The following is a 25,570-nucleotide window of genomic DNA, read 5'->3' as shown; positions in this document are numbered from 1 at the left end:
GCCACATCCAGCTTCCCTCATCTACAGCAAGTATCGATCCGGTCCCCAGGGCCACGCCGGTCGTCAGTCCTACAGCACCCAGCTGCCCGTCTGTCTGCAGATAAATGACGGATTAGCAGGGCGTCACCGCGGAGCTATTCTAGACCGTGACCGCCATCTTGGCTGGCCAGGCCAAGCCAAGCCCCCGCCGATTTCTAGTGAATTCTATAGAGAGAGAAAGAACATACAGGGTTGCTTTACCTTCTGGGGCCAACTTTTCACTCCAATCACAAATTGATATTTATCAAACAGAAGGCAAGCCACAGGACAAAGGACAATGATCTGATCCACTGCACTGACATTGCAGTAAGTCAATATAAAATTGTATATTTAGACAGAGGTTAAGGTCGCAGTCAATTTAGTTCACTTTAGTCACTCAAAGATGGTGCCAAACTTGGCTTACCTTTTGGTCATGCTGGGGTGTTACACACCACGTTTAGGGAGGAGAATATAGGGAGGCTGACTAATGGTGGTGTTCCCCTTTCGCATCAGAATGGTATGAGTCAATTTTGATATAGGACACGGACTTTGGTAAGTACAATTTAGGATTCTCAGTAATTAGGATACTGCGCATATAACTTAGCGATGTGATCAATGCATTGACAAGTGCATGTTATTTTAGTACTTTGATGTCTAGTCGGGACACATGCTCGCCATGTACTGATATGTTGAAACATACATTTGTCAACAGGGGTGTGAATGATATAGTAATCAAACAAAGCCTGTTCGGGAATGTTTTTGCAGGACTGCACCAGTAAAAGCAGTGGCCCAATTGAAAAAATTGTGGGGAGTGGCAGAAATTCCACCATTTTGAAAAGATAGCTTGGTAAAAATACTAGTTGAGTCTCTTGCTGCTGGGGGAGGCAACCCATGCTATTATTTCTGTTTTGTTACTTGTAACATGGTTTCTCGTATGCCCAAGGTGGGGCTGGATCAAGTAAATTTTCTTTTTGTTCTTTTAGCATTTATCGTTTCTGATTGGTGCTCAATTATGTACAAGAATATTTTTTTCTATTCTACTAGGTGTCAACAGTGACCCTTTCTTTACTTCAACACAGTGAAGAATATCTGTGAATCACCATACTGTTACAGGTTTGAAAGCTGGGAACTACTCATTCTAGATCACAAAGCACAGTGATGGTGCAGGGAACACATTAGCATGTATGCAGACTGAATGAACCTTGATGATAATGATGGATTTACAGTTTACATGGTATATGACATTGATGTCTTTATTTAGAGACTTTAACTGTGTGAGGTATTACCTCAGGTCGTTTAGGTTATTTAAGTGCAACTCTCATTATGATATTAAATTAGACCATTTTTTGCCATAGTAATGAAGGCCAATGTCTAGGCGATCAAAAATGTAGTGGTTATGGATTTTGATAAGACGTGTTGCTCTCTTCTCTTGGGGGACATATGAATGCAAACTGTTGTAATCAAAAGTATTGTAATTAAATTGCTAGTAACTGTGCAAAAACACACAAGGAGTCAGGCTACAGGTATCCTGACCCCAGATGACACAAAGGGGTCCCTTAGGGACCCCTAGTGGGCATAAAACTGCCTAATTATTTTTCGTCCAATCCGCAGGTCCTCCTTGGGACTCAGCGAGGCCCTCCATGTAAATACACGATGGAGCCACTGATCCAGGGAAAAATTGACACAACAACAAAAGAAACACCGACTGTATTCAACCCCATGAGGTTTGGGGCAGCCAACCCCTGCCACACATGGCCTTTGGCCATGTGCAGCACTGATTAACACACACATTAATATAAACAAAGAATAGAAATTCACACAAAAAAACAAAGGTTACAGGGTCGTTATAGTTAAGTTGAAGTTTAACCTGTACAACTCCATAGAAATTCAGCAGTTCTAGTTAAACTTATCTGAAGAAACTATAACTCGTGCCAGAAAGTAACTTTAGACAATGAGTGATAGTTCTTATGCATAAGTATAACTAGAATTATAACTAAAACTGCTGAATTTCTATGGTTTTGTATGGGTAAAATGTCAACATAAATATAACGTCCCTGTGACCTTTGGTTTCTTTCAGTGAAAAAAAAAAAAGAAATATATAGATAGATATTTTTTTTCACTAGTTACAGCCCTGAGGAAGTTCAGAAGAAAAAAACGTGTTAGCTGTGGCTGTGCTTCATGTTATATAAGATAAGACAATTATTTGTAAACCAATAAAGAGGAAACAAGAAATATTAGAACATTCGAACGTTGGCAGCTCCATTGAAAACAATGGAGTGCTGCGGGCTTTTACTGGCTGGTAAAAGCCCGCAGCGCCAACATTCCAATGTTCGCTTTGTTCACAGCAACAGCTGTGAACAAAGCCTCACGGAGCCCGAGGGGATTTTAATCCCCTCGGGCTCCGTGAGCAATTTGTTTTTTTTAATAGAACATTCTGCCCTGAGTGGCAGAATGTTCTAATAGCCTTAGAACCCGCCGTAGCGGGCTCTACCGGCTATTAAAGGCCATTTAACGCGCGAGTGGGCCTTTAATAGCCTGTAGAGCCCGCTACGGCGGGTTCTAAGGCTATAATATTGCCTGATTTACAGAACTGGGTGCATCTATTTTTTTTCCAACATGTTGGACCGTGATTGTTAAGGGTTATTGATAGAGATTGGTACACTAACTCACAAAGTGTTTTCACATGGCTTGCAACGTTGAGCAAATTAAAGATAGGGTGCAGTAATGAAAATGTCACTTACCCAGTGTACATCTGTTCGTGGCATCAGTCGCTGTAGATTCGCATGTTTTGCATAGCTCGCCATCTGGTGTTGGGCCGGAGTGTTACAAGTTGTTTTTCTTCGAAGAAGTCTTTCGAGTCACGGGACCGAGTGACTCCTCCTTTTGTCTCCATTGCGCATGGGCGTCGACTCCATCTTCGATTGTTTTTCCCCGCAGAGGGTGAGGTAGGAGTTGAATTGTAGTAATAGTGCCCATGCAATGGAGTGACTAAGTATGTACCTATTTAAGGTTGAGATGATACATATACAAATAGTTGAAGGTAACTTCCAAACTGCTACAGGCTCCCGGGGAGGCGGGTGGGCACATGCGAATCTACAGCGACTGATGCCACGAACAGATGTACACTGGGTAAGTGACATTTTCAGTTCGATGGCAACTGTCGCTGTAGATACGCATGTTTTGCATAGACTAGTAAGCAGTTATCTCCCCAAAAGCGGTGGCTCAGCCTGTAGGAGTGGAAGTAGTTTGAAATAATGTTCTTAATACGGCTTGACCTACTGTGGCTTGTTGTGCGGATAACACGTCTACACAGTAGTGCTTGGTGAATGTGTGAGGCGTAGACCATGTGGCTGCCTTACATATTTCTTGCATTGGGATGTTTCCTAGAAAGGCCATGGTAGCACCTTTCTTTCTGGTTGAGTGTGCCCTTGGTGTAATGGGCAGCTGTCGTTTAGCTTTAAGGTAGCAGATTTGGATGCATTTAACTATCCATCTGGCTATACCTTGTTTTGATATTGGGTTTCCTGCATGAGGTTTTTGAAATGCAATAAATAGTTGTTTAGTCTTTCTGATGTTCTTTGTTCTGTCAATGTAATACATTAATGCTCTTTTGACATCTAATGTATGTAGTGCCCTTTCAGCTACAGTATCTGGCTGTGGAAAGAACACTGGAAGTTCCACTGTTTGATTTAGATGGAACGGTGAAATAACCTTTGGCAAAAATTTAGGATTAGTCCTTAGAACGACCTTATTCTTGTGTAGTTGTATAAAAGGTTCTTGTATTGTAAACGCCTGAATCTCGCTTACTCTTCTTAGGGAAGTAATGGCGATGAGAAATGCAACCATCCAGGTTAGGAACTGTATTTCGCAGGAGTGCATGGGTTCAAAAGGTGGACCCATAAGTCTAGTTAGGACAACATTTAGGTTCCATGAAGGAACAGGTGGTGTTCTTGGTGGTATAATTCTCCTAAGGCCCTCCATGAATGCTTTAATGACTGGTATCTTATATAGGGAAGTTGAATAGGTAGTCTGCAGGTATGCAGATATTGCTGCAAGGTGTATTTTAATGGAAGAGAAAGCCAGGTTAGATTTTTGTAAGTGAAGCAAGTAACCCACTACATGTTCTGGAATTGTGTGTAATGGTTGTATTTGATTAATATGGCAGTAGCAAACAAACCTCTTCCATTTACTTGCATAGCAGTGCCTGGTGGATGGCCTTCTGGCTTGCTTTATGACTTCCATACATTCTTGGGTAAGTTGTAAGTGCCCGAATTCTAGGATTTCAGGAGCCAGATTGCTAGATTCAGCGATGCTGGATCTGGGTGTCTGATCTTTTGGTTGTGTTGTGTCAACAGATCTGGCCTGTTGGGCAATTTGATGCAGGGTACTACTGATAGGTCTAGCAGCGTTGTGTACCAGGGTTGCCTTGCCCAAGTTGGTGCTATTAATATGAGTTTGAGTTTGTTTTGACTGAGTTTGTTTACCAGGTAAGGAAGGAGAGGGAGAGGAGGAAAAGCATAAGCAAATATCCCTGACCAGTTCATCCATAGGGCATTGCCTTGGGACTGTTTGTGTGGGTATCTGGATGCGAAGTTTTGGCATTTTGCGTTCTCCTTCGTCACAAACAAGTCTATCTGAGGTGTTCCCCAGAGTTTGAAATAGGTGTTCAGAATTTGGGGGTGAATTTCCCATTCGTGGACCTGTTGGTGATCGAGAGAGATTGTCTGAGAGTTGATTTTGGATCCCTGGTATAAATTGTGCTATTAGGCGAATTTGGTTGTGAATTGCCCAACGCCAAATTTTTTGTGCTAGCAGGCTTAACTGCGTGGAGTGCGTCCCCCCTTGCTTGTTTAGATAATACATTGTTGTCATGTTGTCTGTCTTGACGAGAATGTATTTGTGAACTATTATTGGTTGGAAAGCTTTTAGTGCTTGAAAAACTGCTAGAAGTTCTAGGCGATTTATATGCAGTTTTGTTTGATGTACGTTCCATTGTCCTTGTATGCTGTGTTGATCGAGGTGTGCTCCCCACCCTGTCATGGAAGCATCTGTTGTTATTACGTATTGTGGCACTGGGTCTTGGAAAGGCCGCCCTTTGTTTAAATTTATGTTGTTCCACCACAGAAGCGAGAGGTAAGTTTGGCGGTCTATTAACACCAGATCTAGAAGATGACCCTGTGCTTGAGACCACTGTGATGCTAGGCACTGTTGTAAGGGCCTCATGTGCAGTCTTGCATTTGGGACAATGGCTATGCATGAAGACATCATGCCTAGGAGTTGTAATACCATCTTTGCTTGCATCTTTTGTGTTGGATACATGCGTTGTATGATGGTGTTGAAATTTTGAATTCTTTGGGGACTTGGAGTGGCTACTCCTTTTGTTGTGTCTATTATGGCTCCTAGGTATTGTTGTACCTTGCACGGCAGAATGTTGGATTTTGTGAAGTTGACGGTGAACCCTAGTTTGAAGAGGGTTTGTATGATCTGATTTGTGTGATTTGAGCACTCTATTAACGAATGGGCCTTGATTAGCCAGTCGTCTAGATATGGGAACACATGTATTTGCTGCCTTCTGATGTGTGCAGCGACTACCGCTAGACATTTGGTAAAGACTCTTGGTGCGGTTGTTAATCCGAAAGGCAGTACCTTGAATTGGTAATGTATTCCTTTGAATACAAACCTTAGGTATTTCCTGTGCGATGGGTGTATTGGTATATGGAAATACGCGTCCTTGAGGTCTAAAGTTGACATGTAGTCGTGTAGTTTTAGCAATGGTAATACTTCTTGTAGTGTGACCATGTGAAAATGGTCTGATCTGATGAATGTGTTCACTATTCTGAGGTCTAGGATTGGTCTCAGCGTTTTGTCCTTCTTTGGTATCAGAAAGTACAGTGAGTAAACTCCTGTGTTTATTTGTGTGTTTGGCACTAATTCGATTGCATTCTTTTGCAATAGTGCCTGCACTTCTATCTCCAGGAGATTGGAATGATGTTTTGTCAAATGTTGTGCTTTTGGTGGTATGTTTGGAGGGAATTGTAGAAATTCTATGCAATAACCATGTTGGATAATTGCTAGAACCCAAGTGTCTGTAGTGATTTCCTCCCATGCTTTGTAATAATGACTTATTCTTCCCCCCACTGGTGTTGTGTGGAGGGGGTGAGTGACATGTGAGTCACTGCTTAGTAGTAGGGGTTTTGGGGCTTTGAAATTTTCCTCTATTCCTAGGGAATTGCCCTCCTCTATTTTGTCCCCGAAAACCTCCTCTGTACTGTCCCTGGTAACTGGACGGTGTTGCCTGTGAGGTGCTGGCTTGTGTGCTCTGACCCCGAAACCCCCCTCTAAAGGGTGTTTTACGGAATGTGCTGTAATTCCCTCTGCTCTGCGGGGAGTAGAGTGCGCCCATGGCTTTAGCAGTGTCCGTGTCCTTTTTGAGTTTCTCAATCGCTGTGTCCACTTCTGGACCGAACAGTTCTTTTTCGTTAAAAGGCATATTGAGAACTGCTTGCTGACTCTCTGGTTTAAATCCAGACGTTCGGAGCCATGCATGCCTTCTGATAGTTACAGATGTATTAATTGTCCGTGCAGCTGTATCTGCAGCGTCCATGGAGGAGCGGATTTGGTTGTTGGAAATGGTCTGTCCCTCCTCAACCACTTGTTTTGCCCTATTTTGTATGTCCTTGGGCAGATGGTCAATGAGATGTTGCATCTCATCCCAATGGGCTCTGTCATAGCGCGCAAGTAGTGCCTGGGAGTTAGCGATGCGCCACTGGTTTGCAGCTTGTGCTGGGACTCTCTTACCAGCTGCATCGAACTTGCGGCTTTCTTTATCTGGGGGTGGTGCATCTCCGGATGTGTGGGAGTTGGCCCTTTTCCTAGCTGCTCCTACAACGACAGAGTCTGGTGGCAGCTGTGTAGTGATGAAAGCCGGGTCTGTAGGAGGCACCTTATACTTTTTTTTCCACTCTTGGTGTGATTGCCCTACTTTTGACCGGCTCCTTAAAGATTTCTTTTGCGTGCCGGAGCATACCAGGGAGCATAGGCAGGCTTTGGTAGGAGCTGTGGGTGGAGGAGAGTGTGTTGAATAAAAAGTCATCCTCGACCTGTTCTGAGTGGAGGCTTACATTGTGAAATTGTGCTGCTCTAGCCACCACTTGAGAGTACGCAGTGCTGTCCTCTGGTGGAGATGGCTTCGTAGGGTATGCCTCCGGACTGTTATCTGACACTGGGGCGTCGTATAAGTCCCATGCGTCTTGATCTTGGTCACCCTGGCTCATGGTGGTGTGAGCTGGGGAATGTGATGGAGTTTGTGCTGGTGAGACGTTAATCACAGGTGGAGGAGAGGGTGGTGGGGTAACTTTTTTCACCACTTTTGTTTGTGGTGTTTGTTCAGTTTGGAACTCCAATCTTCTCTTTCTTCTAATAGGAGGAAGGGTGCTTATTTTTCCTGTCCCCTGCTGTATGAAAATACGCTTTTGCGTATGGTCTACATCAGTTGAGTGTAGCTCTTCCTCAAACCTATGCTTTTGCATTTGGGAGGTTAGCGAGTGCTCTTCTGTATAAGAGCCTGAAACTGGGTCGGTTGCAGTTTGTTTTGGCACCGAAACCCTGTCTGCATCTTTTTTCGGCTCCGAGGTGACTTTTTTCTTTTTCGGGGCCGAAACCTCTCGGCGTCTATCTTCTTCGGTGCCGCTTTCTCGGCGTCGAGCCGTGTCTACACCGGTATCTCGGTGTCGATGCTGGTCTCCAGCACTTTCTCGGTCCCGAGAAGGCTGCGTGCCGGTGTCTCGACCGGAGTCGGACGATCTCGGCACTGTTTGGGCCTTTTTCGGTGCCGACGGTCGGTCACCGAATTTATGGGTCAAGCCATGGCCTGGTGGCAGTGGCGTCCCCTGGGCCTTGTAAATCTTCTTCTGAGTGGTTTTCGACGTCTTACTCACGGTTTGTGTATCGTCGAATCCTTCGGAGTCCGATTCTTGGATCGAAAAGGTTCCCTCCTCTTCTTGTTCCTCGAACTCCCGGTGGGCTGTCGGCGCGGACGCCATCTAAAGTCTTCTGGCTTGACGGTCTCGGAGTGTTTTTCGGGACCGGAACGCACGACAGGCCTCGCAGGTGTCTTCACTGTGCTCAGGTGACAGGCACAGGTTGCAGACCAAGTGTTGGTCTGTATAGGGGTATTTATTGTGGCATTTGGGACAGAAACGGAACGGGGTCCGTTCCATCGGCGTTCTTCTGCACGCGGTCGGGCCGACCAGGCCCCGACGGGGGATCGAAAAAATTACCCCGAAGGGCACCGGAGCTCTTCGATCTTAGACGCGGTGTTGAATCTAACTACGCCGATCCCGAACGCAACAATACCGACGAAAATCTTCAGAAATTAGCTATCTTTCCGTTCCGAAACTCGGAGCGACAGGAACACGTCCGAACCCGATGGCGGAAAAAAAACAATCGAAGATGGAGTCGACGCCCATGCGCAATGGAGACAAAAGGAGGAGTCACTCGGTCCCGTGACTCGAAAGACTTCTTCGAAGAAAAACAACTTGTAACACTCCAGCCCAACACCAGATGGCGAGCTATGCAAAACATGCGTATCTACAGCGACAGATGCCATCGAACCTAACCTTATTGCAAAGTCACTAAATGAGGAAAATGGTGGTGGGTGAATGAGTACTCTCTCCAATTAGAGATGTCCAAACAAAGGAATCAGTGGTACGGAGGTAAAGCCCATGCAATTCCCTGTGGCACTTATTGATAGGGCACTGCACATGGACCAAGGGAGTGGAAACTGGGAGGTGAAGTTAAGGCATTTTGAGTTGTTGTGCCCAGAGAACAGATCCTGTGTTAAGGTCCACCAAATGTGGTACTGGTGGTTGAGAACTTAAGAGTTGCCACCCCATTCATAACTTTCTTGGTATTGTCAGGTGAGGAGATCAGCAAAGTTATTACTCACCCCCGGGAGCTGCTACACCAACTGTTGTATTTAATGATTGTGGCCCAATGCCACACTGCTTGGGTCAGTCTGGACAATTTGGAGAACGTGTATACTCCTATTTTTGCATGTAATACACGGTGGTCATATTGTATGTTCTTACTAGGATCACTTAAGAAATGCTCAAAGTGCTAACTGTACCGCCATTAGCGCCAGCACATTGATGTGGAAGAGACGCTCCTACGGGGATTGTTGACCATGAAAGGTAAGGTCACGATGTCAGCTCCAAAACATGTGAGGGATGAGTCTGTGCCAAGGGTCACCTGCGGCTGGGAGTAGAGAAACAATCTATCCAGTAATATGCTATCCTTATAGTGCCATTGTAGTCTGTGTGAAACTTAAGGCTCCAACAAAACAGAATCTTCCTATAAACAGTCGCTTGTGACTATTGTCTGGCCAGACGCTCTTGTACAGGAAGCATGCATCACCCTGTATTTGCAATTAGGGCAATACAGGACACCATCATTTCCAACAGCCTTGCTTCTTCCCACTGGTACAGGACGTAACATCTGGTAAACAAGAATCTGAAATGCCATCACTCTTGCCTGTGGGGTACACTTTCTCAGCCACTGCAAATGCAAGGCTCTGATGGGGGACGGAGGCAGGACTTGTCGATACTGATTGCAAAGCGCAGTAGAATTAGTAGTATCATCTGATAAGTGTGGGTGAGGCATTGCTTGTGATTCATCCCCTATGAAAGCAAGTCACCCAGATAGGTCACAACCACTAGGCATTTTGTAAACGCTTGCAGTGCTGTAGTGACACTGAAAGTTAAGGTCCTTATAATGGTAAAGAACCTCAGGCGCAAGTGATGAGCCCGATATAGGGAGAGTTTGAGTATCACCATTTAGCCCACAGTGTCAGAAAAGGAATGACTCAGGAATTCATTGCCATTCTGTAGTCACTGGATGTGACACCGTAGTTCAGCGCTTTCAGATCCAATATCGTGTGTACAGGGTTTCGTCAAGTACAAGACGTACAACTATTGTCCACACTGGTGTTCTGGCACTATTTCTATTATGCCTTTGAGAAGGGGACAGTGAGCACTGTTTCTAGCAAGTGGTTGTGCAGGCCCTTGCTTTTGCAGAAGTGGGACTAGAAACTGGAGAGAGCACCCACTGATGGAGATACATCGAGTCTTCCACGATAGGTTTTGAGTGGTTGAAGAGATCATTGTTTTGGGGGCAAGGAAAGCCCCTCACAAGTGTTGTCCCCGCTTGAACTGCTGATGCCTTTCATGAAAGGACGGTTGTGGTTGGAAAAATTGCCTTGGAGTGCAGCACTTGCCTTTGGGTGCCAGGTGGGGTTGTGTCCACTGAAACACCGATTTGTTGTTTATGTTTAGAGCCACCTATTACTTTAACCTTATTTTTTAAACATCTTCAACGTTTCAACCAAAACGAGTTCTGAACAGGGGCTGGCTGTCATGGAGAAAGTCTATGGGATGCGTCTGAGCCTCTGGTCAGAAGCCAGAAACCCTGAGTCAGCATGGCGACACAGGAGGCTACTGGTCGATCTGCCTGGAGGCAGAGTCTGCCGAGTCCAAGGAGCGCCTAATGCTGCTAAGACAGATGATCTTACAGTCCTGCGTGCTCTCTTCTGCCATCCTCCTGTGCGGATCAGGGAGATGTTGCAAGATTTCTTCTTGCTCTTCCCACTAGTGACTATCATAGCATGCCAATAGGGCCACGGAACTAGCAATTTGCCACTGCACTGCCACACCCAGCACATCTCCATCTCTTGCAGCATTGACAGTCTTACTTTTTTTGTCAAGAAGTTGTGCTCCCCATGCACCGTTTCCAAGCTGTGCACACCACTGGAGAGTTTGGTGGCATAAGACCTGAAAGAACAATAGGTCTTGAGGAAGAGGCTTGAATTTACTCTCTACTTGTGGCATACCTACCCTAACTTACATTACGTTTTAAGTTCTCGTACGAGTACTGGAGCACTGTCTTTAAAATGGGCAAGAACCGAGTGCTCCTCTCAGTTTTGAAAACTGTCTCTTTGAAGAAGTTATCAGCTCTGCCGCCTCAAAAATGAACCTGCATTTTTTATGGACTGGCTGCCTAGAATGAGGACAATATTTGAAAGTAAGGCCAGTGCTAGGGAGAATATATTGTTCTCGATTCTTATGGGTTTGCAGCTAACGAGACAGCTGTCAAACGGTGTTATTCTTTCCAGGACGTTATCTCACCACTCTCTGGTAGGAGCCAAACTGGCTCTTTCCACTCCCGGCCCAGCCTCTAGAATGTGGGGTTTACATCGAGAGGCACTGTATTTGAACATCTCCCGAGAATAGAAGTAGAGTCCGTTTTCTAAATCAAACAATGGTTTCGTAGAGTGTGCATGTAGGCTTTGGCAGACATTAAAGGTTTAGCTGCCACTATGCATCTCTATGGAACGTGGGATTCTCAAAACTATTTGAAGTACTACGAGCAGGCTGGGGAATATGCTTAAGCGATTTGAAAATTCATATGCAGGTACTAAGACAGTGCTTTAGAGTATGCTGCTCAGATCATATCTCACAAGGCATATTAGAAGGCATTCTTCACTAGACTGCTGATGTCCTCCACCAGAGCTGCACTCATTACAGAGTTATTAAAATCGGGTAATCCTGCCGCAGCGTTCTCTTCACACAGGCTGCTTTCTTTCATCAAGGCTAAGATACTAGCCAAGTGGTTAGAATGTAGATGCTTCTAATATAGACCTTTTTGGTCCTTCCAGATCAATCAATTTTCATACAGATCAGAACTACAAGGAAAAATTTGATAAGCCTCTACTCTACAATCCTTCAAAACGTGGATCTGCAAGTCCCAAAAGTAGTGACAGCTCTGGATAACGTGAAGGTATTTGCCTTAGTCGAGTGGCCCTTTATCTTTATGATTAGGATCGGGTTACGCTGCTCTCAGTGCTAAGATTTGTTAATAGTACTTGCGGAGGACATTCATCCAAGTAGAAATACCACCTAGCTAGGTCAGATCTCAGCTCTGCCTTTTGCAATGGCCTATGAGTCACTGGCGTCTTTCATACAAGTGCCGAACTTAAAAACAAAAACAAAACAAAAAACACAAAAAATATCAACCTTTTAGCTGAGAATATTCTGCCTAAGGTTAACTATCCCCAGGTTGCCTTGGCTCCTACCATTTCTGATTTTTGCTAATTTAGCATACACTCTTGGCTATGAACTAAGTGAAAACAATCTGAGCTGAAGCCCCTAGTGCCTGCCACCCAACTGGTGCTGGTTGAGTCCCCACTACATTGGTGCACGACGCCCTTAAGCTAAGTACAAGTGACAGTTACTACTGATGCAATTTCAATGTATGAATAAAACTACGTAGCCATACTGGCTGAGTTTGAAGCAAACATTGCTGTGTGGAAAAGGCTAACAGTCTACGTAGGTCGCAATTCCCTCACAAAGCTCATGGTACTACTTAAGCTGTTCTACATCTTACAGAATTTTCCAGTTATTATTCCTCGGTGGTATTTTATTTTTACCGTATAGTAAGCTATTACACGTCTAATCGGGGTGGTATTTTCTACTAGAGTGAGTTAGGTGTGTCTGCTGGTACAAGAAGGAAAGGGGGCCTAACAGTACCAAGTTTGGTCAAAGCTGGGGGATAAAAGCAATAGGAGAATTGTATATTATTGGGTTTTCCTGATGCTTGACTAGATGGAGTGTTTTATTATTATTGTTTATGAGAATTCTCATTAAGGGAGCTACACAGCTTTGCAAGGCACTGAAAGACTCCAAACTGGTGTGCTAGACTTACCTCTGACAACTAGAAAGGTCTCGTGGAAAATATGCTATTTTGTTGACTTTTTTTCTCTACAAAAGGTCTAAATTACTAGCATTCTTGGGAGGTCCCGTGATTGCATGCACTTACAGGTTCTCAGTGGGCTAATATGTGTTTAAATGACCAAAAATATGTCTGTAAATCATGCTACTACTGCATTTAAATTCCTTCATCAGACCTACCTCAAATTCCATTACAGTGATCCTATCATTTCACATCCCCAAAACCTGCCCTAGGTGTAGTATGAGAGGTTCAGGACTCCTGCACTTGAGCTGACTGTCTCCATGATTTTGCATTTCGAAAAAGGGAAATTATTCGGGAATATGCCAATTTCTAAGTCCGACAAATACCAGGTGTTACTAGTTCCCAATTTAAATGGCCATGGAAGGCGAAAGGTAGCATTGATCATGCTGATAATCAAAGTTTTGATGGTCATGTGAGCAAATGCCAGCAGTGTGCCCTTTACGCACCAAAATATCATTCAGATTACAAAAAATGGTAAGCACAATTTACCACTATTGTGCAAAAACCTCTGCAACCCTCACCTTGATTGCCTCAAAGGATAGAAAACAGATGTAGTCAGCCTTCCCCCGTGCATTATCTAACAGTGACATGCCTAACATTGCACCATATACAAACTTCCAATTAACAGAACGAGACTAGACCTATCTAAATTTGAGACACAATCAAACTTTATCCTCTGCTGATTTTACACAACTGCCTCTCAATTTGCCGGTTGTGTAAACACAGGTAACTGGATTGCACCTGCTCAAGCAATAAAAGATTTAATATTTGGATTTTAAGAGCCTTCCTTGGGAGTTTTTCAAATGTCTTGGTTATATCAGCTGCTACCGGTGTGACAAAGTTGTGTGGTTGTCCCAAGAAATTGCTAAGTTTTGTTTGTGTCCATCTTGGTAAAACTAGTAGAATACATGTTATGGGAAACAGTAAAAGTTGTGTGAACTGCAGAGTTTGTGCAAATCATATTTATCTGCTCCTGGCACAGAATCGCTGTATACACCTTTCTAAGCCTATAAGAAAGTGACCCTGTTATGCCGATTTAAAGATGAAGGTTATTTTTCAACTCTCCTAGTAAAGAGTTATAATTGCACTCTATGGTGGCTCCGATGCGTCTAGTGCATAAAAAAAAAAAAAAAACACTAAGAGGGTCATTCTGACCCTGGCGGCCGGTGGCCGCCAGGGCCACCGACCACGGGAGCACCGCCAACAGGCTGGCGGTGCTCCAACGAGCATTCTGACCGCGGCGGTTCAGCCGCGGTCAGAAGCGGAAAGTCAGCGGTCTCCCGCTGACTTTCCGCTGCTCGTTTGAATCCTCCATGGCTGCGGAGCGCGCTCCGCAGCCATGAGGATTCTGACCCCCCCCTACCGCCATCCTGTTCATTGCGGGAAAGCCGCCATGAACAGGATGGCGGTAGGGGGGGTCGCGGGGCCCCTGGGGGCCCCTGCCGTGCCCATGCCAGTGGCATGGGCACGGCAGGGGCCCCCGTAAGAGGGCCCCGCAAAGTATTTCAGTGTCTGCCTTGCAGACACTGAAATACGCGACGGGTGCCACTGCACCCGTCGCACCTTCCCACTCCGCCGGCTCGATTACGAGCCGGCATCCTCGTGGGAAGGTCGTTTTCCCCTGGGCTGGCGGGCCGTTTTTCAGCAACCGCCCGCCAGCCCAGGGGAAAACTCGTAATACCCGCCGCGGTCTTTTGACCGCGGCGCGGTATTTTGGAGGGCGGCATCCTGGCGGGCGGCCTACGCCGCCCGCCAGGGTCATAATGAGGCCCTAAGTGTACGACCAATCTGCATCAATTACCTTTTTTAAACAGAAGAGTTAATGTAAATACTTGGTATCCACTTTGTTTATGTGCGATTTAAGGTTTCCCCCCTCTCCAATTACATTCAATGCATTGTCCAGTCCCTATGTCAGATTAAAATGAGCTGATCTGTAGTTGCAGATCAACTAAACAATTAATACTGTGACCTTGAGTAAGTGATTCTTCAATGAGTATACCCAATCCTCAGAGGTTCAAAGAGCTGACAGTACCCAATCTGTGGAGTAGACATCACTACGAAGAGAGTACTGAATAACTGATACCGCAAAAGAGGAAAGGCCTGTACCTTGAAAACACAACTCAATCCTCCTTTCAGGCAAAGGTATTTTGTGGGTTTGTTTAAATCGGCTTCCTTTTAGTGTAACTTACACAGGCCTCAAAATACATTAGCGCAATAACATTGCCGCTGAGCAGACAGTACAGTGGAACTTGTGGGTAGCACAAACGTTAAATCACAGCCAGAGTGGGTGCTATACCTCAAGGATATAATTCCATCCCTTTTCATTAAATACGTCATGCTGGAAGTGCTCTTTGTACACCTCTTTGGCCTCTTGAATCTTCTCCTTAGTCACCACCCTACCTGAAATAAAAAGAAGGATCCAGTTAAGCCAATGTGCTTCTGAAACGATACGGCACAAATTGGGTCAGTATTCACAGTATGCGGTTCACATTGGGTTTGTAGATTATGATACATGAGTGCACACTAAAAAAAGTCATGGGGTCTGTTTGAATCCATCGTGGCTCAAGGAGGTTTTTAGAGGGTGTCTGTTCACACTGTGGCTCAATTAAGAATTTAGGGCTTTTGATTGCACTCTCTGGTTTGTGGAAGTGGATACAGGTCATTGAGGAATCTGCTTGGACTCGGAACGCTTTGGAGACTCCGGGTTCTTCCAAGTAAACCCCAGGATAATGAGTGCCCCAACTGCAGCCATACTTTTAAATGCCTTGAACTCGGGCAGTAGGGCAGACTGTGTTCTAAGGAAAGCAAGATATGTGGCATCTCAGTGACAATGGCATATTTTAAGTTGTGGGGGTTTATCACTTATCTGAAAATTGCGAAAGCAACTTCCAAACTGGTTCAGAGAACACAAAATGTCAGGAACGTGAGCAACACTTAGAAGCCAGTGGGGCTACCACAGGATAGAGTGTCCATTGTTTTAAGCTCTGCGCTATTACAGAAAGTGGGAGCAAACGAACGAGTTACTTACCTTCGGTAACGACTTTTCTGGTGGATACATTAGCTACCTGTGGATTCCTCACCTAATGAATACTCCTATGGCGCCAGCATTCGACGGAAATCTTCTTCCCAGCTTCTGCACGTTGATGAGGACGTCACATTAGCCCACGCGACGCCGTCTGACGTCATACAGGCAATAAGAGGTCCTCGCCGACGTGCCGACGTCAGTACCAACATTTTTTACGTGCATGAGAACAATATCCCTATGCAATGAGAGATCAAAGCAACATCTGACAACATTGTAAAATACACAACATTTCAATGAAAAGGCCATAGATTTAATAGATCTCTTGTTTCTTTCCAAAACAAAACATTCATATAAATCAAATATGTATATACGCAAGGAAATATATATGTACATGAACAAGTATCCATATATACAAAATCTATTACAGCCCCAAAGACCAAGAGGAGCACACTCAAGGATTACTTGGTGAGACCAAAAAGGCAACGGGGAGGCGGGTGGGACCGTGAGGAATCCACAGGTAGCTAATGTATCCACCAGAAAAGTCGTTACCGAAGGTAAGTAACTCGTTCTTCTGATGGATACAACTACCTGTGGATTCCTCACCTAATGAATAGAGTCCCAAAGCAGTACCACGCCCGGTGGTGGGTGCCTGTATGGTCAAACCAAGAAATCCTGCAGCACTGACCGTGCAAAATGGCCGTCCCTTCTGACCTCAGAGTCCAAGCAGTAATGCTTCGCAAAAGTGTGAAGGGACGACCAAGTTGCGGCCTTGCAGATGTCGACCACAGGAACACCTCTGGCCAAGGCTGAAGTGGCCGATTTAGTTCTGGTGGAATGAGCTCTAATACCATCAGGAGGATCCTTCTTTGCTAAAGAGTAACACATTTTAATGCAAAGAACAACCCACCTGGAGAGTGTTCTCTTGTGGACTGCCTTTCCTCTCCTCTTGCCCACGTATCCGATGAACAGCTGGTCCTCCAGCCTGAAATCCTTCGTTCTATCAATGTTGAAACTCAACGCCCTCTTTGGGTCCAATCGATGCAGTCTCTCTTCCTCCTTCGAAGGATGAGGCGGAGGATAGAACGTGGACAAAGTAATTGTCTGGGCCAAATGGAAGGGTGAAACAACCTTCGGGAGGAAATCAACCTTGGTCCTCAACACCACCTTATCCCCATAAAAAGCTATATAAGGAGGTTTTACCGATAAGGCCTGCAACTCACTCACTCTCCTTGCAGATGTTATAGCCACCAGGAAGACTGTTTTAATAACTAAGTACCTTAATGGACAAGAATGCATAGGCTCGAAAGGGGACCCCATAAGGAAAGTCAGGACCAAGGACAAATCCCATTTAGGCACAACGAATGGTTTTGGAGGATATTTATTTAGAAGACCTTTCAAGAATCGAAGAACAATAGGGGATTTCAATAACGAAGGTTGGTCTGGAAGACAAATGAAGGCTGACAAGACAGACAAATAACCTTTAATAGTAGCCACTGCACAACCTTCTTGCGCTAGTGACAAAGCAAAAGACAAAACATCTGACAGATAAGCATGTAAGGGATCAATCTGTCTCTCTCCACACCACATAACAAATTTAGACCACCTATTAGCGTAGATAGATTTAGTGGAGTGTCGCCTGGCCGCTAATATAACATCCACTACATCAGGCGGGAGAGAGAAGGAACTCAGGTTGCCCCGTTCAATCTCCAGGCATGTAGGTGCAGACTCTGGAGGTTGGGGTGTAAAACCTGCCCCTGCGACTGCGAGAGGAGGTCTGCCCTGAGAGGGAGACGGAGCGGAGGGCACAGCGAGAGTTGGAGAAGGTCGGAATACCACACCCTCCTTGGCCAATCCGGAGCTATTAAGATGACTTGAGCCCGGTCTTGGCGAATTTTCCTCAATACTCAAGGAATCCAGGGTATGGGGGGAAACGCGTAAAGCAAGTGGTCGCACCAGGTTATCTGAAACGCGTCCCCAACGCTCCCTGCACCGGATACTGGAGGCTGCAGAAAAACGGACAGTGCGCGTTCTCCCGAGTGGCAAACAGATCTATCCGAGGAAAACCCCACATCTGGAAGATTAAACGGACTTGATCTGGATGGAGACGCCACTCGTGGTCGGCCGAGAAATGGCGACTGAGACTGTCCGCACGTACATTCAAGACCCTGGCCAGATGATTTGCTACCAAGCAAATCTGATGGTCCTTTGCCCAGGACCATAGTCGAAGAGCTTCTCTTCAGAGAAGGTACGACCCTACTCCTCCCTGTTTGTTTATGTACCACATCGCGGTAGTATTGTCCGTCAGGACCTGTACCGACTGACCACGAAGGGAAGGGAGGAAGGCCTTGAGAGCCAGACGTACAGCCCGCAAATCCAACAGATTGATATGAAAAATCTGTTCCTCTGGAGACCAAAGCCCTTTGATCTCCAGATCCCCCAGATGAGCTCCCCACCCTAGAGTGGAAGCATCCGTTATAACCGTGGTCACTGGTGGTGACTGCGCGAACGGCTTTCCATGTGAAAGATTGTTGCCCGCAATCCACCACTTCAAGTCCACAGCAGCATCTCTGGAGATCCTGACAACACCTTCGAGATCTCCTTTGTGTTGAGACCACTGCCTTCGGAGGCACCACTGAAGAGCCCTCATGTGCCAGCGAGCATGCGTGACCAATAGTATGCAGGAGGCAAACAGACCGAGCAGACGAAGGACCTTGAGGACTGGAACTACCGCTCCATTTCGAAACATTGGAACCAACTCCTGAATATCTTGAATCCGCTGAGGCGGAGGAAAGGCTCGATTCAATGTTGTGTCCAGTACTGCCCCTATGAACAGGAGGCGCTGAGAGGGCTCCAGGTGAGATTTGGGCACGTTCACCGAAAAGCCCAGGTCGAACAACAACTGGGTTGTTGACTGCAGATGAAGCGATACAAGCTCTGGGGACTTGGCTTTGATCAACCAGTCGTCCAAGTAAGGGAATACTGCTATCCCCTTCCTTCTGAGCTCTGCCGCAACCACCGACATCACCTTTGTGAAGACTCGAGGTGCTGAAGTAAGACCAAACAGGAGGACCGCAAACTGATAGTGCTGCTACCCTACCACAAACCGGAGATACTTCCTGTGCGACTTGAGTATCGGGATATGAAAATAAGCATCCTGCAAGTCGACAGACACCATCCAATCTCCCTTGTTCAACGCCAAAAGCACCTGAGCTAGGGTCAGCATCTTGAACTTTTCCTGTTTGAGGAACCAATTCAAGATCCTCAGATCCAGGATTGGTCTCAACCGACCATCCTTCTTGGGAATCAGGAAGTACCTTGAGTAACAACCTCGACCCCTTTCCTGCTCTGGGACCAACTCCACTGCACCCTTTGAAAGGAGGATTTGAACCTCCTGTTCTAACAACAGGAGGTGTTCTTCTGAACAATAAGATGGGCGGGGCGGGATGGGGGGCGGAAACTCCCGAAAGGGAAGGGTGTAGCCTTTTCCCACAATGCTGATAACCCAAGTATCCGATGTAATCGTCTCCCACTTGTGGAGAAAATGCCGTAACCTTCCCCCTACAGGAGAGGAGTGAGTGGGAAATGGTGGAAGCCTAAGGCTGCTTTCCCTGCTGCACCCCTCCAGAGGACGAGAAAGAGGCAGAGTGCTGCTGAGAGGCTCCCCTGGTGCGGGCCCTACCCCTCCCTCTAAATGATCTATAGGGGAGGGAAGAGGTGGGTTGCTGGAATTTCCCCTGAAAGGAAGAGGAGGAAGAGCCACGTCCAAATCCACGAAACCTCCTGAAAAATCTGGAGGAGATAGAAGAAGGGGCTTGTAGTCCTAATGATTTGGCTGTGGCCCTGCTTTCTTTGAACCTCTCCAGGGCCGAATCCGCCTTGGGCCCAAACAGTTTGTCCCCATCAAACGTCCGCAGAGAACCCTGAGTTGCGGAGCCAGGCCTGTCTCCTTGCCACCACAGCCGTGCCCATCGCCCTAGCCACCGAGTCGGTCGTATCCAACCCAGACTGGATAATCTGGGTTGCGGCAGCCTGGGCATCCGAGACAATGTTCAAAAGTCTCTGGGGAAGCTCCGTATATATGAAGATGATATGTCGTCCATAAGAGCATGGATGTATCTCCCCAGAATGCAATTCGCGTTGGTGGCCTTCAATGCCATACTGCAAGACGAAAATATCTTCTTAGATTGCACATCCAACTTTTTGGAGTCCCTGTCCCCTGGTACCGTCGGGAAAGATCCAGGCGCTGACCTAGAGGAACAGGAGGCTTGCACCACCAAGCTCTCCGGCGTAGGGTGTCTAGACAGAAAGCCAGGGACACATGGCGCAGCCCAATATCTCCTGGCCACAGCCCTATGAACAGCCGAGGAAGATACTGGCTTCTTCCACACCTCTAACACCGGATCAAGCAAAGCCTCATTGAATGGCAAAAGAGGCTCAGCTGCAGCAGAGGCCGGATGTAGTACCTCAGTCAGCAAATTCTGCTTCGCCTCTGCCACCGGCAAAGGCAAGTCCAGAAAGTTAGCTGCCTTTCTTACCACAGCGTGAAAGGTAGCAGCCTCCTCCGTATACTCCCCTGGAGATGATAGGTCCCACTCAGGGGAAGTATCCAGCCCACTGGCTGTATCCAGACCATGAAGTCCATCACCAGAGTCCTCAACCTCTCCTTCCTCCAAGACTCGTTGGTACTCTTGCTCTTCCAAAAGACGGAGAGCACGCCTTCTCGAGTGCAGTCTTTCTTCGATACGCAGAGTCGACATGGCCTCCGCCGAAGTCAAGGATCGGCGCCGATCTCCGGAACCATCCGACGCCATGTCCAGCGCCACAGGCAGCTTTGGCGCCGAAGTCGGAGCCGGACGAAGAAAGTCACGTCTTGGAGTCTCCAATGGACCCGCCGGGGTCACAGGACGAAATCCTGAAGTCGACGGGATGGAAATCTCCGGGGCCAAAACCTCTGGAGCCACCGGAGCAGCCACCGGCGCCGAGCCCACATTCCCTAAAGGGAGAAAGGGCATAAAGGGTGCCGGCCGTAGAGGCGCAGGACCACCCAAGGAAAAAGCCAACGGCCCCGAAGGACCAGCCGGAGCACCTCCTGGAGCCATCTGCTGAAAGATGGTATACATTGCATTCAGAAATGCGGTATTATCGGCTCCAGGGGCTGGAAAAGCTGGATATTGGGGTGCCTGGATCGACGGCGACCCCGACGCCAGCCTCGACGTCTGTGGCGCTGGAGAAAACACCTGAGGCTGCATCACCTCGATCACAGAAGCCTGACCAGGCGAAGTCGGTGACGCCGGAGATGGCAACGGCGTCGATGGATGTGGCGTGACCGTGGGACTGACCTCCCAAGTCTTCCGACGCCGAGCCGAAGGCGACCTCGAACGAGACTCCTTGCTGGAATGGCGCCGGGAATCCCTACGGCGCCGGGAGTCTCGATGACGCCGATGAGACCTTGGTGAAGAAGACTTCTTATGATGTTTTTTCTCTTTCCTTTTCGACTTTGCCATGAATAGTTTATCCTCACGTTCGTTCAGGGCCTTCGGATTCATGTGCTGACATGACTCACATGTTGCGACGTCGTGGTCGGAGCTTAAACACCATAAACAGTCGGAGTGAGGATCAGTAACAGACATCTTGCCTCCACACTCTCGACAGGGCTTGAAACCCGACTTCCTCTGAGACATAATTACCACAGAGAAAATCCACGCAGCAGAAAATACACTGTAACTATGAAAGTAACAGTAGCTCCCTCGAAGATAACCGTTTCGAATGCACGGAAAAAAGGGAACTGACGTCGGCGAGGACCTCCTATTGCCTGTATGACGTCAGACGGCGTCGCGTGGGCTAATGTGACGTCCTCGTCAACGTGCAGAAGCTGGGAAGAAGATTTCCGTCGAATGCTGGCGCCAGGGGAGTATTCATTAGGTGAGGAATCCACAGGTAGTTGTATCCATCAGAAATAATAAATCAGCACCAAAAAGAGCAGTGTTGACTGTCTTGTTCCCACTGTATGAGATGACAAGCGATACCTGACATATTTCAGCATCTTTCTTTGCCTCCATCTCTCCATCCCTTACATGGAGTCAAAATTACAATAAAAAGTCATAACATGCCTAAGCGAACACTTGCAACCCACGGAACATATCGTGGGGCAGTATTCTGAATGTCTAATGGAACCATGGGTTGAGATCCAGCCAATTGCTCAATTATTCGAAACTAATACAAGCTCAAGAAAGGCCTACCTCATGCTTCTAGATGGAAACTACAAAAATGTTAAACTATACCAGCCAACATGTTCAAAGGGAACTGGGCCATACATTTCTTCCTAGTTGAAAGGGAATGAAGCACACATGCTGTGGGATTCAAACGCCAGAGGAGGTCTGGGTGTGAGTGGACTTCAAGCATTAGCATGATGTCACCTTGTGTACTTACAGTGCCCAAACGGGCTACAAGTTATTGGCTTTAGGGGCCAATACTTATCGAAGATTGGAAGGAAACCTGAACCAACCAAAGAACAAAGAAGCAGCTAAGCTTTCCCCTTTGCCATTGGTTTGTTTGGTGAGCCTGGTGCAGGTATTCACAGTTCAGAACAGTTGAAAGTATAATGGCGCTAGACGCAGTTGCACTTAGGGCCACCACTGCAACACTACTAAGAGGAAGTTGTTTCAATAAGACAACAAAACCTTAATTGTAGTGGGGTGGGGAGTTCTCAGACTAGGGACATGTAGGCTGTCATTTTCAGAATGGGGAAAGGTTAGCCCACAAGAAGACCACCATCTTGAGCAGCTCATGACAGTGTCCCAAATGGACACCCTTGTTTCACCATCCAGTTACGGACATAAACACACTCCTGCGCACAGAGTTGTGCAAGGAACCCCAATTATTGGTGGATGGGCTGATATGAACTATAACCTCTGACATCAACTCCTGTCATCTCGTAGCCTGAGATGGTGGAAGTGTGGCCACCCACACTTAGGTTGGGGAAACACGTTTAGTGACCACCTGACAGCAGCAGGCTATCAAGTTTACTAGAGGAAAAACATGGAGATAGGTTGGGGGGGGTGAACGAACAGGCCAGGATGTAGCAGATTTTCCAATTAAAGCAGACGATTTTCGTCACAACAAATTACACCACACATGCCATTTAGACTGGATGGGCTATGCCATGCAATGTCAAGATAAAGATATTCACACACTGTGGATACAACCAAATGTTATTTATGGAACCTTATTTGAAGAGACAGCTAGGGGTGGGGTGGGGTACAGTCCGAAGTGGTCCACGGGGCAGCAGTTTCATCATGCTGCTAGGGATAATCGGTACCTTGAAAGATGCTGTGGATGCGGCGGTGGAGGATGAACATGGAGAAGATGGGTAAGTTATGAATAACAGTGAATAGATTCATGATTTTGCAAATTACTGCTCTTCTTTTTGTATTACTGTTTCCCACTTTACAGCCCTTCTCTGATGCATACAGTGATTTGCAATTCTGTTCCACTACTGTGCGTATACTATAAACTTCAAAAACAAAACAGTCATTTTCAAAGCCAATAAGGATGGCAGTGGCAAGCCTGCGAGGACTTGGTTTCTTTTTTAGCAAGCATATGCAATAAACACTGAAAGAAATACAATGTAAAAGTGTGCCTTCTAAAGGTGTCAAGCATGTGTAACCCAAAGAAAAAAAAAAAAAAAACACACCTCTCAGATTTTTTTTTTTTTTAATGCAAGTAAATCAGAGATTGGCCTGTTGGTCCTGGCAGTTAAGTGGCCTATTTTTTAGGAGGCTCTGCACATGCGCACGTGAAAAATTTACTCACAGTGAAGAGGTACAATGGTTGAAGTCTACATATACTATGGTGGGTGGAAGCAAAAAATGTGAATGACACTTTATTGGATGAATGGAGAACACCAAAAGTCCTTCAGTGTACATACATATACATTTGGTTATATTATAAACTTTTTGCAAAACATAAGGCTGGGGAGACAGCTGCTATGATCTTTAGGCTTGCTCTAAAAAGAAACCATTGTGAGGATAAGGAAAGACTTCTATAACAATAAACATGCAGTCACAACTGCAGTCGCCACATGCAAAGCTATATGTAGTATAAACAGGTTGTTAAAAGGTGAAAACAGCGCGCTCCCACATGAAATATATTTCCCATCTCCATCTAAAAAATATAAAATTCATGACATCGTGGACGAAAACAACGTGCATGGCTTTCACAATTCAAAACCAAACTTTCCTATGCACTCATAGTGAATACCTTTTAAGTACTTTTTAAGGATATACTGCAAGCCGTAGAAGACTGTTTCCTCATACTTCACTTTTTTTATCTTGGCGTTTTCAGTCTTCTTTTCTCGGCACTCAAAGTAGGAGTACACTTTGGTTGTATTGGGAGGATACTGTCTGTAGTGGGTAACCTACGTGAAGAGAGAAAAACAACGTAAAAACTAGGCTGAATAACAAGAAAAAATAGAATCAGACGGGGGTGCAAAGTGACATTATTCCGACTCGGTGAACCCACTACAGCCTGAAAAATAAACGTTCTAAGCAAAACGCAAGGTTTGTTGGTTTGCCCTCATTCCTCTGGGATTAAGCGAGACATAAACCCGCCACCCTCTCATTCGGTTTTACTTGCAGAGTTGTAGAAGGCAATGTTTGGCGGACCGGCTTGTGGGCCGCATCGAAATTTCAGTGGTGCGTACGGGCGTTTAGCAACATTCTTGAAATGCCAGGAATCGATAGAAAATAGGATTCATTTATGGTAGGTGCAACATCGGGGTTGCGTGCCGCAGATACACAGTATGCTTTTTTTGTTCTTCTTATTAGATTGACGTACTTAACCAAATGAGATAAAATTCCTAAAACGTATAGACTACAATTAATGGATGTGTAGAAAATAAGGGCCGGCAGCCTGGCTTCAAAGATCGCAGAAAGGACTTTGAGCACATGCTTTCAGTGGGTCCGGGTTACCGGGTGCATTTTCTTCACTTGCTTTACATGTCATTAGCTTTAACTGTTTGTCAGTACTGGACTTTCAAGTTCCACAACGAAATTCCACTTAAAAGATGACCAACAATGACTTTTCATGACGTAAGTAAAGAGTTGTATTTGCCTGCAGATTTTCTGCGCTCAACAGTTACTCTGGCCGTGGTGTAGAATTAGCGGGTGAAACATATTGTAGTTGATACACATGCATGATATTACCGGCAGTCTGGTAAGACATTTTAAACCAGGTAGGAACATTGTTTCTGTCGGCTTTTCCAACGACACATTCGCCGGCATAAGGCTGCCGTTGCAACCAGACACTGCTGGAAATAAATGTTAAGCGTTTCGGGATACTATACTTTTTCCCCCATTGGCGCAATTTCTGCCAACTCCTACAAAATGGGCTATCTCTACCAGTCCATCCTGCAAATTTTATATTGTCAATTACAAAATAAACACTATAATAAACACTTAGGGCCATATGTACAAACACATTTTCCCATAGACACAAAATGGGTAAAACCCTTTGCTACATCTGCACAGGTAAGAACTTTGCATTTTCTGCATGGTCTTCCCAGATTGTTAATCTTTTGCTAGACCTATATTTTTGCTACCTTTGGAACTATAACCAGCGGTAAAATGCTTGTGTTCCCCCATTAAACATGGTTGAATTGACATATTCCTAAGTGATATATGGAACTTGCTTACAAGTCCCTACTTCATGGTACAAAGCGTACCC

The 25,570-nt window shown here is 46.0% G+C and overlaps 1 protein-coding gene across 2 annotated transcripts in view; it reads right to left on the bottom strand.

The window, feature by feature from the left end:
- NAMPT (nicotinamide phosphoribosyltransferase) overlaps nt 1-25,570 on the bottom strand; it is a 189,644-nt gene that overhangs the window by 105,612 nt on the left and 58,462 nt on the right. For both annotated transcript variants that reach the window (XM_069229847.1, XM_069229848.1), the window contains 2 exons: nt 24,107-24,263; nt 15,119-15,222 (listed from right to left, as the gene is read on the bottom strand). In XM_069229847.1, coding sequence (XP_069085948.1) covers nt 15,119-15,222; nt 24,107-24,263 — 261 coding nt within the window. The remainder of the gene's footprint in view (nt 1-15,118; nt 15,223-24,106; nt 24,264-25,570) is intronic.

Source organism: Pleurodeles waltl, chromosome 4_1 (assembly GCF_031143425.1).
Source record: "Pleurodeles waltl isolate 20211129_DDA chromosome 4_1, aPleWal1.hap1.20221129, whole genome shotgun sequence".
NCBI classification, from domain to species: Eukaryota; Metazoa; Chordata; class Amphibia; order Caudata; family Salamandridae; genus Pleurodeles; species Pleurodeles waltl.
This window is presented reverse-complemented; position numbering and strand designations above follow the sequence as displayed.